Source organism: Archocentrus centrarchus, chromosome 20, assembly GCF_007364275.1.
Source record: "Archocentrus centrarchus isolate MPI-CPG fArcCen1 chromosome 20, fArcCen1, whole genome shotgun sequence".
In the NCBI taxonomy this organism is placed as follows: Eukaryota; Metazoa; Chordata; class Actinopteri; order Cichliformes; family Cichlidae; genus Archocentrus; species Archocentrus centrarchus.
In genome coordinates this window covers 12,372,301-12,391,291 of record NC_044365.1, presented here as the reverse complement: position 1 = coordinate 12,391,291, position 18,991 = coordinate 12,372,301, and the positions used below count along the sequence as shown (strand labels likewise).

Genomic DNA, 18,991 nt, shown 5'->3' with positions numbered 1-18,991 from the left:
ACGAAGAGTGAGCCAAACTCCCTCTTCAGATATGTCAAACCTGGTGACCAAGAAACGTCTTACTGCTGTGCGGTAAGACTTGGTGGAGGGTTTCTTCACCAAGTATCAAGTCATGTTTCACTCAGTGACATCCAGATCAATTTAAAACTTTTACATAATGTGTTTTTTCTGTATTTTGGTGGTTATTCTGTCTCTTTCCATTAGAAAGAAACTTGGAAAATTAGATACTGTTCATATTTTTTTTTTTTTTGTAAGTGAGGAAATTTACTAATTCAGCAGGGTATCAAATAATTATTTCCCCCACTGCATGTTTGTTAGGAGAATCAGATCTTGATTCTTACCCGGAAGGTCATCATATGATCTTTTGGCTGGGTCTTCGATACAGTTTTGTCAGAGCATGCATTACAGTTGTGAGGAAAACAGAATTATCATGTGCCAGGACAAAGACTAGAGTGGATGATGTTGCTGCAGAGCGAATTGTGTTTGAACAACACCTGCAAAACTGTGATAAGAGAATGAACGCAGTATTGTTCTTCTCCGTAGCTACTCTTTTGGCAGCTGCATGCTTACTTGCATACTTGCATCACATCTCACTCACTTTCTCAGTTTACTCAGCAGAGCTTGTTGATGCCATCTTTAGACGATAAGAAACACGGTCACATTTCATTTGTCCCGTAAACTGTGGCTGTTTGCGGTCTGTGATATCGCAACATCATACTCTGCTGCCTTTAAGGGATCTTCTCCAAATACTTAACATTCCCCAGTGTAAAGTAATCTAAAACATCGCCTTCAAAGCCCATGCTATGACTAGTGTTTTTTTTTTTTTTTTTGGAGCTGTGGCATACAGCAGTATTCCACTTTCTAAGCTTGCTTGTGTAGCTAACATCAACTGACCCTAATGTGATTTGAACTTGCAACCTTCTGAACTGGAGTTAAATGAGCTATTGTTGCGCTACAAGGTCCTGCTGTTGTCCGGGACATTTGAGACGCCCATCTAGTCAGTGATATTTCTCCATTGGGAATAACAGCACTCGCAGGAGCTCATGTAGCAATCATAAAACACACACAGGCACATGCTTCTTCTTTCCCACTCTGCCTCCAACGAGTTTCCTCCAGGGCACAAGTCTTTGTGTGGTCTTTGACAGGAACAGGCAATCCACTTCAGCACAAAGGTGCAGATACAGGGGTGAAGGAAGCTATTGTCTGAGCTCATGTCACAAATGTGTGTGGGTGTGGGTACTTGTGACACAGACAACAACAGACTCTGTGTCCACCCCCCACGTTCCACACTGAATCACAGAAGGCAATATCTGATGAGCGTAGGGTGGTGCCATGTCACTCATTCAATATGTAAATGAACAGATAAAGTGATTAAGAGGGGCACTGGGACTTTCTTTACTCTTACTCTGCTATTTCATGTGCACATGCTACCTGAAGACAGTTCATGGTTCTCCTTATGATGTAAGCGAAATGTAACTTCCTTTTTCACGGGTTCTTGACTGTAGTGGCAGTAATTTAGAGACTTATTGAGGAAATATTTAAACATTAAGGGATAACGTTACTCTAATGCAAGAGATGCTTGGCATTAGAGTTACCGAGGGCTTGCAGTATGTTGAAATACCCGTCCGGTGTCATATTTAAGAGTCTTATCTGGCATCTTGTGGTTTCAGTGTGACTTAGAGATCCCATGGACTATCAAAGTATGTACGTCATAATCCCAGTTCTATTATAAATTGAGAAAGCACAGTGAAGGGCTTCAGCTTCATTTGTTCGTGACTAATGTCTACCCTTCAAACCTTTTGTCTTCAACCTGAGAATGTGCGACACTGGGGGGGGAAAAAAACAAACCTCACACTCCACAAGACACTGATGTAACGATTCAGCACAGGACACACAGGTTTCTACAGGTTTTCTGTAATCCTGCCTATTTGCATTTTGCTTTTTGTCGAGATGCGTGGCTCAGATCACGCTAGGCAGAACAGGGCTTTGAGACCACACAAAACCAATATTATTGCGACCGAGTGCGATGAACTTCAAATTTCACTGCCTTTGAAACGGTTGCTTCCAAAACAGGGAGCAGGTCTGCTGCCACTTGCAGTCAGTTACAGTCTTCAAATAGACTCCTGTGTGCCAAGACAGAGATAAAATGGCAATAAGACCTAATTGTTCTGTTACCAGTTTGTGATTGAATGAGGTCAAGTTGGCAATTATGTGCAATCTGACTGAGATAATACGACAATTAACTGTGATAAATCAGTGAAAATAGCAAATCTGCTACCATCTGTCCCAAATCTGTTGTCAATATGCACAGGAATTTACATTAAGGGTTACATACAGTCGGTGCTCAGCAAACCTTACTGTTATGCAATACAACCAGTTTGCAACCAGTTGTGTGAAGTCCCCTGTTGCAAAGAGCAGAGGTGGGAAGTAACGAAGTACAAATACTTCGTTACTGTACTTAAGTAGATTTTTCAGGTATCTGTACTTTACTTAAGTATTTATTTTTCTGACTACTCTTTACTTTTAGTCCCTACATTTTTACACAAGTATCTGTACTTTCTACTTCTTACATTTTCAAACAGACTCGTTACTTTTTAACGTCAGAGAGAAGTTTGCATTTCCGGTCAGTGCGCCTTCAAACATAAAACGATCTGAGCCTAAATGGAGGAATAATAACATATAAGAGACAATCGTACTGGCCTATCCTCCATCACCGGGGCTTATCTCGTACAAAGGGATTAAATACGCAAACCCATATAATTAATGTATCATTTATAGCGCTATAATCGGGCCGGACCGAGTCCGTAAGTTGCGCTGCGGCACATAAACAGCTTAGCTAACGCTACTGAAGAGGAGCGAGCATGAAGGGAGTAACGTGTGGCAGGTAAATGCAACGTTTCTAAATGCTCAACAAATATCAGCAAACACACAAAGTGTGTGCAGTTTGCCACACAGTGTGTCTGCTAGCTAAAAGAAGAGCTGCTGCATTTCAGGGAGAGCAAAGAGAGAGAAGTTCACTCAGAGATGGAGAAAGAGGACAGGAGAGGAAGAAGAGAGGTTAGATTTAAAGGTAAGGACTGGAAAACAAACTGAAGTATGCTGACTTTGTGTAATTCAAAGATTCTATGAAAATGCTGCAGTTTAGCGTGTAATAAATAGGTTAGTTTGTTGTACTGTATTTACAGTAAAGCTCTGTGTTGGACTGGAGCACAGTGTTTGTGTTCATGGTCAGAGTTACAGGTTACATCAGTGCAGCAGAGATGAGTTTGAATCAAAGCTGCTGATGCTGAGATTCATTCACTGAATCCAACATTTCTGCAGCCTGTATGCTGTCAGTGTAGGGGATAGAGATCAGCTCAGATAGCTGTGAAATACTGGGTTACATCTTTGTGAGTTCAGTTCATCCACACAGAGCAGTAAACCTCAGAGCAGCAGCAGCAGGTCAGCTGATCACAGCCTGCACACCAGCATCATTTACTGCAGCTCACGATAGAAATCTGTGATTCTTCTCTCCATGCAGAGCCACTACAGCTGATCTTAGGGTTCCTCCACCTTCTGAATCCCACTGTAACCCCTGAGTATCCTCATGTTGGTGTTTAGGTGGAGGCACAGTCACCCTCTACTATGGAGGACACAGAGAATAGAGCTGTGTTTAAATTCCCTTTCACAGTTTGTGTCCTACATAACAGATTCAAGCTGAGTGCATTCATTAGGATTCAAATTTAGATTGGAATAACATTTGTATTCTCATGTACTATTTTATATTATTACAATAATATATAATGAGTTTCGGTTTGTTTTACACAAAAATAGTAGGTAGAAACGTCCTCCAAAGAACTACTTTTACTTTCTTATTTGAGTACATTTCAGAGCCTGTACTTTTTTACTTTTACTTAAGTAGAGAAGTTGAACCAGTACTTCGACTTTTACTAAAGTATTTTTTAACATAAGTACTTGTACTTCTACTTAAGTACAGAATGTCAGTACTTTTGCCACCTCTGGCAACGAGACGCATCGCAGATGGGCTGTGCTCGTTGGCACAGACTGACGTAGATGGATTACAACATGTTGGCAATCTGTCTGTGTTTAGGAATGATTTTTCGTTTCATGAGGTGCCAAATGTTTTCACTTGGTGAAAGGTCTGGACTGCAGGCAGGCCTGTTCAGCACCCAGATTATTCTACTACAAAGCCACACTGTTGTAGTAGATGCAGTATGCGGTTTAGCATTGTTGTGCTGAAATGTGCAAGGCCTTTCCTGATAAAAGACATCGTCTGGATGTGGGTCTTTACCCACAATACAAAGCGCCTTGAGGAGACAGTTTGTTGTGATTTGGCGCTATATAAATAAAATTGAATTGAATATGTTACTCTATCACCTGTATATACCTTTCAGCATTCTTGGGACCTTTCCAGATGTGCTAGCTGCCAATTCACAGGCACTAATGTACCCCCCATACAATTAGAGGGTTTTAAACTAAGTGCTGATAACAAGCCAGATGGTCCATCTCCTCTTTAGTCTGGAGAATGTGTTGTCCAATTTCAAATTTCAGTTTGTCTGACCACAGAACAGTTTTCCACTTTGTCTCGGTACCTTATAAATAAGCTTTGGACCGGAGAAGATGGCAATGTTTCTGGATCATATTCACATATGGCTTCTTCTTTGCATGACAGAGCTTTAACCTGCATTTAGGGATGGTACGGTGAACTGTGTTCACAGACAGTGTTCCTGAGCCCAGGCAGTGATTTCCATGACAGAATCATGCCTGTTTTTAATGCAGTAATTTTTGCCTTTTCTCTCAACATTCTCAGAATCTTGATGATACTGTAGATGATGAGATATTCAAAGTATTTACAATTGCAGTGAGAAACATTATGCTGCAACTGTTTCACAATTTGTAGACACATTTTTTTTTTTTGCATGTTACTGACCTGTTGCCAGGTAACTTCTCTGTTTGTGGGAGGAATTTTCACATCAGGAATTGCAAAATTTTTCAGCCACTGAAACACTGAAACTTTTTGCCAAACAGTATTATCAATTGCTCGAATTAGGTCCTCTAAATTTCAGTTTTGTCTAAGTATAAAAAACTATGTACTGAAAAATCAATAATGTAATGTAATGGTGTCTCATCATGCTAGAGCGAGTCTGGAATAACATGCTGATTTAGTTGCAAAGAACATGGTAACAAAATGAGCTGACATTGACTGCTGAGCTTGCTGACAGTTTATCAGCTCCATGCCTGTCCTCCCTAGCTGTTATTACTGTACACGGCATATATACAAACTGCTCTCTCACAGTACGCTCTTTGTTGGAGGGACCTGCTCCTTTTCTCTGTTTCTCTTCAGTCCAAATGTACCGCTCTCTGGTTCAAAACCTGATTGAGCCCATATGTGTTTAAATGGGATATACACAATAAAACTGCTTTGCTTAAGTACATAGTGGTTCACTCAAAAAATCCATGATGGCAAGCATGCACTGCACAGTAGTAACTGTTTGCTTTTCCACTAGAGGTAATAAGAGCACACAGAATATCTTAAGGATATGTGATGGTGTTTGAGAGAAGCCTCGTGAAAAGCTCAGTTGTGTGACAGATGATTGACATTGTCAGGCAGGAAAAATACATCAGTGCTGCGCTGAAGTTGCTAATGTGGTGCTGTACATGCTCAGCAGTGGCCCAGGACTGCAGAGTGAAAGAGGAAAAGTAATGCTAAGAAGTAGGTTAAACAGGGGATTGGACCATTTCAATGGTTTTGTGAGCTGAATGGTTAACATGACTAGCTGTGTCTTCCTAAGAGGTCTTACTACTTATATATAGCCACTACACACAAGTCCTTCTGACAATATTTAAGTGTAGTTTTTCACTCTCATAATAGATCCACTGATTTGAGGCTTCAGTGTAACTGTGAGTCAGATCTACACAGTGTTTGCCTAACTCATTTTTTTCCTCCTTACTTCTTCAGTGTATTTCTGGGATTAAGTTGTGTAGCTTCTCTCAGAATTATATTCATTCCTCATAATCCATCTGAAGAACAAGTCTGGATCAGGACATGCAGCGTGACAGCATTTATTTCTCTAATGCAAACAGTCAGTTTGTGTTTTGTAATTGCTTTCTGCTTTCCTGCAGACCAGCACAATCCATATGCACACTTCTATTTACTTTCATACCTTTCTGTAATGGCTGCAACTGATTTTAGTCTAGTGGGCATTAATAACATAGTAACTACCTTCTGAAGCCGTTTGTGTCTCACATATTTTTTTGTCTTGTCATTCGGAAGCAAGTAGATGAAATCACATCTTTTCCCTCTTAATAACCTCAAAAGGAAGGAAAAATACCACACAGTCATTCCCCTCGTGACCATTGGACCATTTTTCCCTGGTGTACCACAGTGGAGCTCAGTACAACAAGGACGTGCATGAAGGCATTTAACCACAGTCCTGAAGACAGCTCAGTGTGGACGGAATGCATAAGGAGGAAGCAGGGAGAAGAAAACAGAGTGAGAACAAAATCCAGACAAACGAGTGAGAACATTCCTTCATAACATGGTGAAGGAGGAAGGACGGTCACTGAGCTTTACCCTTCTGTCTGGCTGGGCCATCATGCTTCAGTTCTTGTAGGCTATGAACTGGGCAAAGCCAAACTGTGGGAGAGTGGCATGGATCGAAGAAGGCAAATGAAGCTTTTCATTTCAAAGTAATAGAGCTAAACCAAACAGCAGCATTCATGCCACATGCAGCTTGTTTCCATGTCAAACTATACTGTCCTGCACAGAGTAGAATGAAGTGCATGCAATAAGTCGTTGAGCATAATAAGAGATTTTTTTAAAATAGATTCTTAAACTAGTTCTGAATGAAAAGAAAGTTGAAAGAACACATTTTCTTGATCTAATGGAGCATTTTCTGAAAACAATATGTAGAAGGTGTGAGAGTTTTTAGGTATTATTTTTACTTTGGGGTGAAATAATAAACTTAAAGTGTCTCAAATGGGAGCATTGAAAACATTTAGCCTCTATTCCCAGCTTGACTGCTTCTGTAATTTCTGCACCATACTCCATGCTTTATATCCTATAAACTTCCATAATTTGCTCTCTCTGATGCTGTGAACAGTGTAGGAGAAGCAGATCATAATAAGGCATAATTTGAGTTAAAACCAAGAAGAGTTATAAATATGAACTATGAACCCAATCACATGTATTCTCTTTTCTGCCTCAACATGGAAAATTATTTGAGCCATATGCTTAGTTTGCAGGTCATCCAGCAGGGGATTATAATATTTCAAAACTGCTATCACGATGTCAATCCATAACTATGTCAGAGCCTCCGTGTGCCAGCTGACTGGATCATGATATGAACCACATGGCGATTAAATCAGCTGATTCCTAAGGAGCCGCAAGCTCCTAATTCATTTGGCTTGGCAATCCTATTATAATATATGGCTTTACGTACATAATGCTTCAAATCATGAGTCAGTATGGTGCAAATGCAGCTGATCTCATTACACAACTAATACTTTGAATCTTTTTTTTTTCCCCCTCTCCTAGGACCCCAGCTACTGGGTTCAGGTGAACAGGTTGGAACATGATGGTGGCATTTTGGACCAGGATGATATGCTGTGCGATGTGGTGGATGACAAAGATAGGGTGAGTCGAAGTCTGTGCGACATTGTGGGAAAGAATGTGTTTGCATAGCTTGCTGCGAGTCTTGTTTATTTACCGCACCGTCCTGCTGTCCTACCGCTTCTCATTTTCATTCAACTTTTCCTTGTTGGGGGAAAATATGTCTGAACTCTCAGAATTTTGTCCATAAAGCCTTGGCCGCACTACAAAGGCTTCACTGACATGTGCTTATGATTACACCTGTCTGCTTTTGCTGTCATCGTTACTAAAACATTAGAGTGCAGTAAACCGCGGCACCACCACGTTCTCTGTTTAATCATTTCAACCTGTTGGCAGAACTCTGCAGCTTTCATATTTTTTGCGTAGTCCACTGTTTTACATTCAAGGCTCCACTTTGTGTGTGAGGATGTGTGTGTTTCTGTGTTTACCAATATGAGATTGTGTGGGCAAAATCTATGTCAAAGTCTCTGTGACATCACACTACCCACCCCACTCACCAGACAAATGTAAACAATTACCCACAGTCCCACTGCCTCCTTCCCATGGGAACAGTGCTGGCTACACCTTAGTCACTGGCTGCTTGGCTTTAATGTTGTTAGTGTGTCATAAATATGATTCAAATGAGTATTTTTCAGCTGCTTTTTAGGTCATTTTAACTATTAATTAAAATTACATTGCAAGCAGTTGAACATGGTTAGTAACTGAAACTCATTTGAAGTAAAATCCAAACCAACAACTGTGTTAGACTTCAGTGAGTAATCATGGTGCAGGATGCATGCGTGCATGAGTAATCTGATATTCACATCTTTCCAAAGATGCCTAACACTAAAGCTAAGAGGGCCGTCACACAGCAGCGTAGCTCTCTATGAGACTATGAATCATCCAGGTATCAATCTTTAACTCCCATCTGCCTGCAGTTTTCTTTCAGTATCTGATATCTTGGAGCCACTGCTATCACTGAAATCTGATACTCTATCCTTCTCAGCAACACTGTGTTTTTGTCCCTCTGCTTCATGGTAAATGGAAGATTTCCCACAGCTGATGCTGAGATATTGAGCAATTCAGCAAGCTCGCTGATTTAGTTGTTGTGGTCTTTTTGATTCACGCATGCTTTCTGGTCTTGTGGGGACATTTGTGGATGAGACATGGTGCGTTTGAAACCGATATACACCTGACAGTGACTTTGTGGTGGGTGCCATGGTTACACATCAGGTGGGATGAGTGGGGAGAGCAGCTGTTTTGCACCTGCTGCCCGGAACACTGATTTCTCCTTCTTTCTTTGTTAGCTAGATTTACATCTTCTGTGGTCTTTGGTAGGAAAAACACAAAGAAAGGAGAAACTCATGTGGCAGTTATAGCAAACTAATTGACTTGATACATACTGTATGTATTTTCTACTTTTCAAGACCTTCAGTTTGTTCTGATTCTGTGAGCCCTGCTCCCCCTGGTGGATGTGTGGGATAATTACCTTATCACTGATGGCAGAATCAAGAATTTAGAGAATAATAAAATTGATTAATAGGCCAGCATTTTTTTTTTTAATGTAACTGTCACTAGTTGGTTTTATAGTGTCTTTCTACAAGTTAGCCTGTAGCCCTGGAGTCTGCTCTATACCTGTATTAGACTTTCAGCCTACAAAGTAAACAGTGACTCTCTGGTCACAAGACCAACATACTGTAGTAATACTCTGCTGATAGTTTCTAAATGACAGCATACAGTGTCAGAAAGTCAGGTGGCAGTGGGCTGGAACAACCAACTGCAAACTGGTTGAACGGCTCTCAGTTTGAATGACTTTATCTCAGTGTGTGGGTGTTTGCTTCTTTGTGTGTGTGTGTGTGTGTGTGTGTGTGCGCAGCTGTAGAAGTAAATCCAGTCTGTCCAGTTCTCTCCATCATCTGCTGCCCTCCCCTTTTACTGACTAACCTACTAACAAGCCCATTTAACCTAGTAATGACAGCACATTCTTGCGTGTGTAGTACTTCCAGGGCAGTAAAAGCTGTGTGTTGTACAAACTACTGAGGCTCGTGTAACAGTTTTTTTTTTTTGTTCCAGCTCCCTACAACTCCCCATGTTTCTTTCTGTTTACACTCTGACATGTCAGGTTTGTACAGTTCAGACAGGAACTATTAGTCAGGAATTTGGGAAACATCACAAATACAACCTGCAGCCTTTACAAACACCATCCTGTCCATGTCAGTCTGTGCATATTCAGGTGAAAAGCACACATGATTGTTCTTTAATTCATTTTTGACACAATTTGTTTTATTACTCTGCCCAATTAGGTTGATATATCTTTGGTGCTGTATCACTGCTGGTAAACTGCATGCACTGCTTCAAAGTGCAGTGTTAAATTTGAGTTTAAAAGACATTAATTCACTTGTAAACCAAACTTCTGATAAGAAGTTCAATTCTCAAAGGCATGGAATAATATTCAAGTCTATAAACCAACCACACCGGTAGATCATACATCCACTGTTTGCTTTTCTCTCAAGAGAAATGGACTTCAGTCCTCTCTAACAAAGCAGCAGACTGCAGCTCCTTACTTTTTGCATATTTGCTTCTGATGGTCTGAGTGTGAAGTGTGTGAAGTGAAGACAATATTAAAATATCAAAACAGCAGAGATTATATTCATGTTTATCTTAAATAAATCTAGGCCAGTCAAAATGTCCTGCAATTTCCTAATAATTAGAATGGACCTATGTATTAAGTTTTTCAGTTTATTTCAAACCCCCCCAATCTTAAAAATAGAGAGGGTGTCTGTCTCCTGAATCTAAACCGGGCCTGAAAGCTGAAGGCTCTGCCGCCCATTCTACTCTTAATTATCCTAGGAACCACAAGTAAGCCAGCAGTCTGAGAGTGAAGTGCCCTATTGGGGAGATACGGTACTATTCAGTCTTTAAGCTAAGATGAGGCCTGATTATTCAAGGCCTTGTATGTGAGAAGAAGGATTTTAAATTCAGTTCTGGAGGGACTGGGAGCCAATGAAGAGAAGCCAATATGGGAGAAATAGGATCTCTCGTTCTAGTCCCTGTCAGTACTCCAGCTACTATGAAAGGGTTACAAATAGAGTTGGTGTAAGAGATGATTTATTTAATGAAGTATGCAGTCAATTCATTGTGCAGTGGAGGTTTATAAAAGATTGACACTGACGGCCTTCTTTATTCTTCATCATCATGTTCTGTTTTTTTTTTTTTTTTTCTTTATCTCATTACATTTCAATATCTGTTGCTGTTTTTTATTAAAAAAGATTAGACAGACTGTATTATATGTCATACATATAATTCTATTATCGGCATCTGCAAATGATAGAACTGCATCTGTGCATGCTTCTATGGTAATTTCAGTGAATGTGCGACTAAAGCGTGGATGATCGCACTCATTTCAAGTTTCTGTGCCTCTACCGTTAGCAGCACGTCACGTTCTCCCAACAGTGGAAGTGCTTTGTGTGTGTGTGTGTGTGTGTGTGTGTGTGCGCGTGTGTGTGTGTGCGCGTGTGTGTGTGTGTGCGCGTGTGTGTGTGTGTGTGTGTGTGATGTTTGGCTCAGGTTCAGCAGTCAGATTATCATGCTGTGATTCATGTGCAGTCATAGAGCTACATGCTGCAGCCTGCCTGTCTCTGCTCCACAGATCTCCACACTGATGAACAGCTTCCCTTTCACACGCATGAGGAGTGTGAGTGTATTTGTACAGTTGGGTTGTTTTTGGTTTTGCGTTGCGCACATGACGCTGTTGCGGTTCTAGCTTTGTTTCTGGTGGGAAACTGAGTTTCGTGCCTTCATTTCTTCCTTTTAAAGATCACTCTGATACAATGATGATGACTTGTTGGGGTTATTTGCTCATATTTCACATTATTAAAACATTATTAAATTTCAAAATGCTAAATTTGGCTACAATATGCCAGTCAGCAATTTCCTATCAATATCACTTGTAATTTTGTCTATTAATAATAATCTATTGCAGGTAACATATTGATGAATCATTTGAGCAGCTGCCACACTGGCTCTTTGGTGCACACTGCCACCACCTGACTGAAGCGTAATATGAGAAGCAGATACAAAGCTCACTTTGATTTTTCACCTGAGACAAATTAGATCAGGAGATGCAAAACAAGCACAAGGAATGCATGGAATGTGATGTCGTATGGGAGATGTTCTTGGCACACTTTGGGGATAGGGTTCTTTATTAAACACCACAGCCTACCTGAATATTGTTGCTGACCACGTCCAACTCTTCATGACCCCAGTGTACCCATCTTGTGATGGTTTCTAGAACTTGACACTGAGTTCACTGCACTCAAATAGCCTCCACAGACATCAGATCTCAATCCAATAAAGCACCTTTGGTTTGGTGGTGGAACAGAGACTTGAATCGTGGATGTGCAGCCGACATCTGTGTGACGCTGTCGTGTCAATATGGACTGAAATATCTGAGGAATGTTTCCAACACCTTATTGAATCTGTGCCATGAAGAATCAAAGGAGCTCTGAAGGCAAAAGGGAGTCCAATTCAGTACTAATGGCTGGTGAATGTGTGTTATGCTGATACATACTAGTTAGTGAAGAAAGTTCAAGTCATTCAAATTTAGCTTGTCATCAGCAGGGCTGAATTAGGGTCATGGCAAGAAGTAATAACACAAACACAAACAAAGTCAGTCAAGTGTTGGAGAAGAGTGGGGAAACTTCGATGTGGCGCTGCCTTAGGGGAATCTCTGAAAAATGAATTCTGTGTGGAGGAAAACTTCTGGTAGCCATCAAATAGCTGGAAATAGCTGCGATACAGACACTTCACGCATGCACCAGATGTCAGTGTGGCAATTAGAAGGGCTACTGGTTAGAAGATGGCCTTAAGTAAGAAATTCACAATATGTGCCTAATGAGATTTGTTCATAAAAGCAGGAAATGTCTGCGATATGGCCAATTAAATGAAATTAGATTCAACTTAAATGCTCATTACAGGGAAATTAGTCGACTACATTAGCAATTATAGTGCTGTATTATCTGTCAAAACTGTCGCACTAGACAAACTTATTGTCTGATTACTGACGCAGAGTTCTTTGAGCTAAATTGTGATGAAATGAGTTGCATTAGAAGACGGCAGCGTACAAAACATGGAGCTTGATGCGCCGCTGTTGTGCTGAAAGGCAAATCCAGTGTAATAGTTCACATCTCATGGGGAACGTGAAGCTACGACTTTACTGTGGTGTGAGAGAGATGCTTACTTGGGAGGCTCGGGTTCAATATGAACTCGCTCATGTCTGCATTCCTGTTTATTACCTGCAGCGCTTCAGTTTTCCAGGATTAACCCTCGATTGAGCCTGAGCAAGCACGACAGCTTGCTCGGTGTGCATGTTTTGTCTAAAGGTAGCTCGACGATAATTTGAAGGGCGTGTACCCTCCATTGCTCCAAGGCTGGTTCTTCCTCATTAACAGAGGTGAGCCTGTCCCTGGGCTTAATGAGTGCAGGGGGTGAAGGGTGACTCCTTATGTCATTAACAGGAAATGCTCATTATAGTGGAAGTACCTGAATCAGCAGTGCAGTGTTTTGTGTGTTACAGCAGGTGCATGTAGATGTGGAGCTGCAGCTTTGACAGATATTGCAATGACACTTGTGAACCACAAAGGGGCACTCAAGCCTAGGTTATGGGAGTTCTCACTCTTGTCTGCATCCTGCCTGCTGCACAGAATGCATTTTTTTGTTTTAATTTCTGGGAATGGATACTGGCCTCAGAGTGACAGACACATGGCATTGCCTAAAAGAAAAGAGGTGCAGCAGAATTGTCCAGACTGAGTGCTGTCTTCTTTTGTGCTAATGTGTCCTGTTTATAATGAGTGTCACATCCATGGCCTCTGTGGTTGAGCCCCTTGGACAACTGGCATTTTCTTGGCCCCTGAAGTTGGCATTGCCATGGCAACGGCAGCCGAGTGCCAAGTGGGCACCTGTGCTGGGTCGAGATCAAGCCGTGAGTGAAATTAGCCAAGGCTAAAGCAGGGTCCCAGCAGCTTCCCCTGGTACCAGAACACTGCCGGGGGAAATCAAAGACTAATTACTCTGTTTGTGTGCATGCGTGTGTGTGTGTGTGTGTGTGAGAATGAATTAAACCTGTTCCTTTGCCACACACTGAAAACTATGGTTGGACTCGCTTTCTCTGAGTGTCTAGATTTGCACTAAAGATGCTCTAAACTGCATTTATTCGATTCTTTTTTTGTACATTTGACTTGTGCAGTACTTCCTGAAAGATCCACTGAGCCCAGTTGGATTTTTGCATTTTTGGATGATAAAGTTTTCTTCATCACTCCATGAAGGGTGCAGGCAGGTAAAAGTGGATGCATCTTCTCGCTGTGCTAATGTAATGACTCCATAGAAATTGCAAAGATCAGTCTGGTAGTTAGTTTGCAGAGTTTTAGTTGCAGTGTGCCCTGTTTATTTATTTCCTGTGATATGTACTGGATGTGTCATCAGGGAGTTGGAACACTGGTGCTGCCCCCTTGTGGCTCAACAGACTATGATCATCTGGAAAAAAAAATAGGTTTGCAAAACATTTATCTGCTCACTTTTGTTTCTAATTTTTAGCTGAACTACAATCACCACCACAGCCCACAGAGCACGATGGTTCACCCGACTGAAAAATGTAGAAATGTGCAAGAATGTATGGAGATATCAATTTCTCTAGTTATGTGAACCACCAGGACCTGTTTCTATTAAACTGACACATAGTTCCACAGTGATGCTAAGATTAGGTCAGATCTTATATATGATTATATACTTTTGTTTTAAAAGGTGTTACCTGCTGCCATATACTCACATGAGGACTTGGATGTCTCCTGGCTAGAGTAAAGTCTAAATGTCTTCTCGCATGGAGACCGTGAAGGAACAATCAAGACAAAGTGAGACGTCACATTCACACAAGTCACACACAGAAATAGTCCCATGTACCCACACATGCGTCTTGACAGACTCACGCCCTGCCGCAGTCAGCTGTAATTAGCCTGTAAAGACCCAAGTCAGCTCTGCGTCTCGAAAGGGTGCTAGCGGATTTTATCCTCACCTCCAGTGCTCTGCTCAGAGGCTCGTGGGCGGCAGCGAGCGGGTTTTTCATTTCATTGTCCTCCGGGGCTCTGGATTTATTGTCTGTTCCTGCTTGTTTATTTGCTTCCTCGTTTTTAAACTGCACTTACTCGGGAAAGATTTGTTGAGTGCTGCTGTAATTTTTCAGCACCCCCCCCCCAGTTATGTGCTTATATTCCCTCACGGTGGTGAGGTGCTCAGTGCAGCCACAGTCTTTGGGCCTTTTCTGTTAGCAGCTCAGTACACTGTTGGTCAGCCTGATTTTCTGTGTGACATTCGAGACAAACACTTGATGTTTGGACTGTATGTAATATATATTTGCATGCAAAAATGGATTCAAAGTGAGTAAGCAAACCAGCAGGTTCACCCGTCTCTTCTGTAGTGAGAAGGGAAGCTTTTATACGTTTTTATTGCTCGTTTTGTTATGATTAAAGAGCTGCACTGTGTCCTTATTTTCCGACAAGCTCCTCTAGATGAATGATTACAGGAAACTTGAGCTTTGTGTTTTTAGGAAGGGCAGCTTTTTTCTGCCTGATTTTTTTATTTGTTTAGCATGGCATAGGAGACAATCCAGAGCCGTTCTTTGTTTTCAGTGTAATGGAAGACGTGTTTGATATACTGTAAGTATCATCACTGCTGTGTATTTTGGCCTCTTGCGAGTCCATGTGGACCAACTGTCTAAAACGTGCTGATTGTTTTCGGTAAAGAAATGCTATAAACTGGAAATTGGTCTCGCATCTGTACAAAATCACAGTAGTACCCGGCCCAGGTTGTCCTATAAAGTGTAATGCAGTTCAGAATAGTGATCTACAGAATAAGATGTGTTAGAAAATAAAGGAAAAACCTCATTAAGTGTCTTGGCACAGTGTTGAGCTCCAGCTTGAGGATAACAGCTTCAGTGCTTCTTACCATGGATCCTCCAAGTCTCAGGAACTCTCCTGGAGGAATGGAACATTTAAAAAAATAAAAAAAAACCCCTAATTTGGTGTTTTGATGGTGGTACACGAGAGTGCTGTCTGCTGTGTCTAACACAATTCGCATCATTGTCGTACTCATCAAACCATTCACTGCTTCTGCCTTATGGCCGGAGGCATTTTTATCCTATAAAAACCACTCCCATAAGGACAGAAACGTTTCTTTGTAAGATAAAGGTTGTCATTGATTTACAGTGACCCCTCTCTCCGAGGGGACAAAAGAAGGCGAAAACAAGTCACAGAGCCACAGAATCCCCTGTAGGCGTCGAGGGTTCGGGTTTTTCCTTTCTCTTTGTCATCAGTCTGTTCAGTAATACTGTGTAAGTTGGAGTGAGAATGCCACTCTATGCCACTTGGTGTCCGTGGTACCAAGCCCAGTGTGTCAGACGAGCTGAAGCAGGATATTTAGCGTGTCTGAATATCCTGTCCAAACCATTTTGTATTGATGGGGAGCACAGGCCATGTTGTGCTTATGGTTATACAACTGCACAACAGCGTTCTGAATCTGCTGAACCTGCTACTTTAGGCCTGCTGAGCCACCAGTATGGATAACATTAGTCCATTCTTGTTGACAAAAGTAGAGCTTCAGTTGTGTAGCATATGCAGTATGACATACACAGCCCTGTGCCTGGGGTAACAATGTTATTGCTCCATATTGCAAAGCAGCATGCAACTTACCCATCTTCTGCAGTGAGTTTCTCTAAAACTGGTGAAATTGGGTCATGTCACCAAGTCTGTCTTTCAGCTTCGAGGAAATCCGGCTAGTCATGTTAGGTGCCTTTGATTTCTCCTGCATGACAGCTCGCCCCCAGGAACAAACCTCTGCCAGTGCACCAAATTACTCCTGACATGGCGTCTGCCTGCCCGAATACTGTCTGGAAATGCCAGGCTGCTTAACCAAAACTGTGGATAGGCAGTGCCAAACCAGCCTCTACTCTTGAACACCCCTGTGTAGAAAAACAGTCCCGCACATACACACAAACTCCTTCGCATCCTTGAGCTGTGTATGGTCGTGTGTCATGCAGGAGGATGTTGGTTCTGGTTGACAGCTGTCAGGGCTGCTTTGCTTCCAGTGTCTGGATACTTTGCCAAACAAGCCTATTATCTACAGCGGTGGAGTCCTGTGAAGGGGCCTGGCATTGCCCCAGGGGGCTGATTTGGGTCAGGCGCCATGAGACAAGCCCTAAACAGAGGTGACAGATACAGCCCCCCCCCCCCCCCGCGCTTACTGGGTTCCTGCAGGCCTCTCAAAGCCCCCTGGAGAGCTGTTTCCAGGAACACTAACATAACAATGGAGTTGATTTCCTCTTTTATGTGGCGAATGCTGCACCCGCAAGGCCCACTGGCACCAGCCAGCATAAGATATTGGTTTGGTTTCTTTGCTTTTAGTTTTTTAAATCTTTATTGTCTCATTATGCAGCTGTTGTGAGTTTGGTACCGTTTCAGAGAAACGCATCTTCTCCTCATGTGAGTCATCTCCACCTCGCCTCATGGGGGCAACAGTGCATTCTTCATGGGGCTCTATAGAGTCTGATTGCCAGCTTGGAAATTACTTATCCAAAGTCAGAACAAGTTCAACAGAAACCACAATCTTAAACAGAAAACTTCAATCTACCATCAATTGCTTATTTTGAATATAGACCCATTTCCCTCTCACCCCACTGCCTCTCAGCTCCTTGTTAAACCGTGCGCGCGTCTCCTCTGCATGACAAGTAAGCTTCTGTAGCTTTTGTCTCAAGAGTCTTCAGACCGTGAGTGGCTGTTTTCAACACTTGACTACTTCTCTTCAGAACCATATATAATTACCCTCACAGATCCAAAGTCACACCAAGGTTGTGTCTGAAAATTGGCTCTCAAATAGACTATGGAAGGCAACGCTCTGTTTTTTTTTTTTTATGTTAATTTATTACAGGGTATATGACATATAGCAGGCTACTTGGGATTTTGAGCACTGTGTGGATTTAAATATTGCAGTAATTAGTATAAATATGAGTATGGTCCAGGGGGCTAATAGAAGAAGGAAGGATTGGTAAAGCACATCTGCATACGCAAGAGCTGTAAATCTGAACCAGCCAAAACAGAAACTTATATTAGCGTACTTAATGTATCTGAATATAAAAAGGAAGAAAGTGAGTAAAAGATGGAAAAATATACAGTTAAAACAAGGTAGGAAGAGAGATACATCATGGAAAATAGACACGATAAACAAAGGGAGAGACGAGAAAAGCATCCAGAGGGAAAGGTACTAAAAAGTGTGGCGTGGCGGAGAGCAGGCATCACCACAAGCTAAGCTGAAATCTGGCGTCGGCGGCTGGCACTGTACCGAGCTGAAGTTGACACTGGCACCGAGACGGAGGGAGGCGATGCCAGGGCCGGGAAGCTAAGCCCGGTTTGGAGAGCTTTAGACAGGCATATTGTAGCAGACAGAGAACTGAATCCCCTCTAACACCATGGCTGTACGCTCTCATCGCTTCTGTTCTCATGAGAAAAGGCTAAAGACCTCTTCAGATTATGTCCTGTTCTGCTAAAATACTGAAGGCTTACAGGCATGCTGAAACGCTATGTGCTTTTCCCCCTGCACAGCTGCCGGTCAGGGGGATTTGTCTCTTCACTGTAGCTGCTGTCAGAGAGCTTTTAATGTCATTAGTTAGTAAAAGTCGATTCAAGCAGTATTTGCATTGTTTAAAAGTTGCGGCATTATCCTAATCTTTCCACGGTTTATTTGGCTTCTTTCATGGATCCTAAAACAACAAAAAATGATGCTAAAATAAGAATTAGTTGATCAAGTTTTTATTTTGTCAGCAAGAGCTGCGAGCTACGAGCAGAAGGCACCTCATCCTTAACACAAGGCCAGTGACATAACTGAATCTCTTTTAAAATTGTTGACTCCAGCTCCAGGTAGCAACTCAAAGGGGCTCCGTCTGGGTTTCCAGGGAACGATGGGGGGGGCGCCCGGGCATTTTGTTACTGTTTTATTAACAATCATCGTCACCATATTTGTGAAAAGAAAGCTGGCAACGCTTGCTCTTCTATTTAAAAGTCTTTTCACGTCACCAAAACTTGTTAGACCCAGAGCCAGTTCTCACCTCCCTGGGGCCATAAGCAAGTCTGCAAGCCATGAAAACCATTTGCCACGGGGCTGGTTGTGGCTCACGAGATAAAGCTGGTCATTCTGGCTCAGTTTTTTAATTTTTTTTTTTTTTTTTATGAGCTGCTATTTATAAATACTGTAGCCAAACTAATAGATGTATTTCATTCTTATTTTTGTCGGGCACATCAGTTAGCAAAGCCACAGATGAAACTGGCAAGCAAGCATGACACAGACAAAGAAATGCACTGT

General features: G+C 41.9%; 1 protein-coding gene across 3 annotated transcripts in view; it reads left to right on the top strand.

Moving 5' to 3' along the window:
- The window catches only part of pard3aa (par-3 family cell polarity regulator alpha, a), a 315,863-nt gene that overhangs the window by 27,714 nt on the left and 269,158 nt on the right, over positions 1 to 18,991 (top strand). For all 3 annotated transcript variants that reach the window (XM_030756195.1, XM_030756194.1, XM_030756193.1), the window contains exon 2: positions 7,538 to 7,636. In XM_030756195.1, the coding sequence (XP_030612055.1) occupies positions 7,538 to 7,636 (99 nt within the window). The remainder of the gene's footprint in view (positions 1 to 7,537; positions 7,637 to 18,991) is intronic.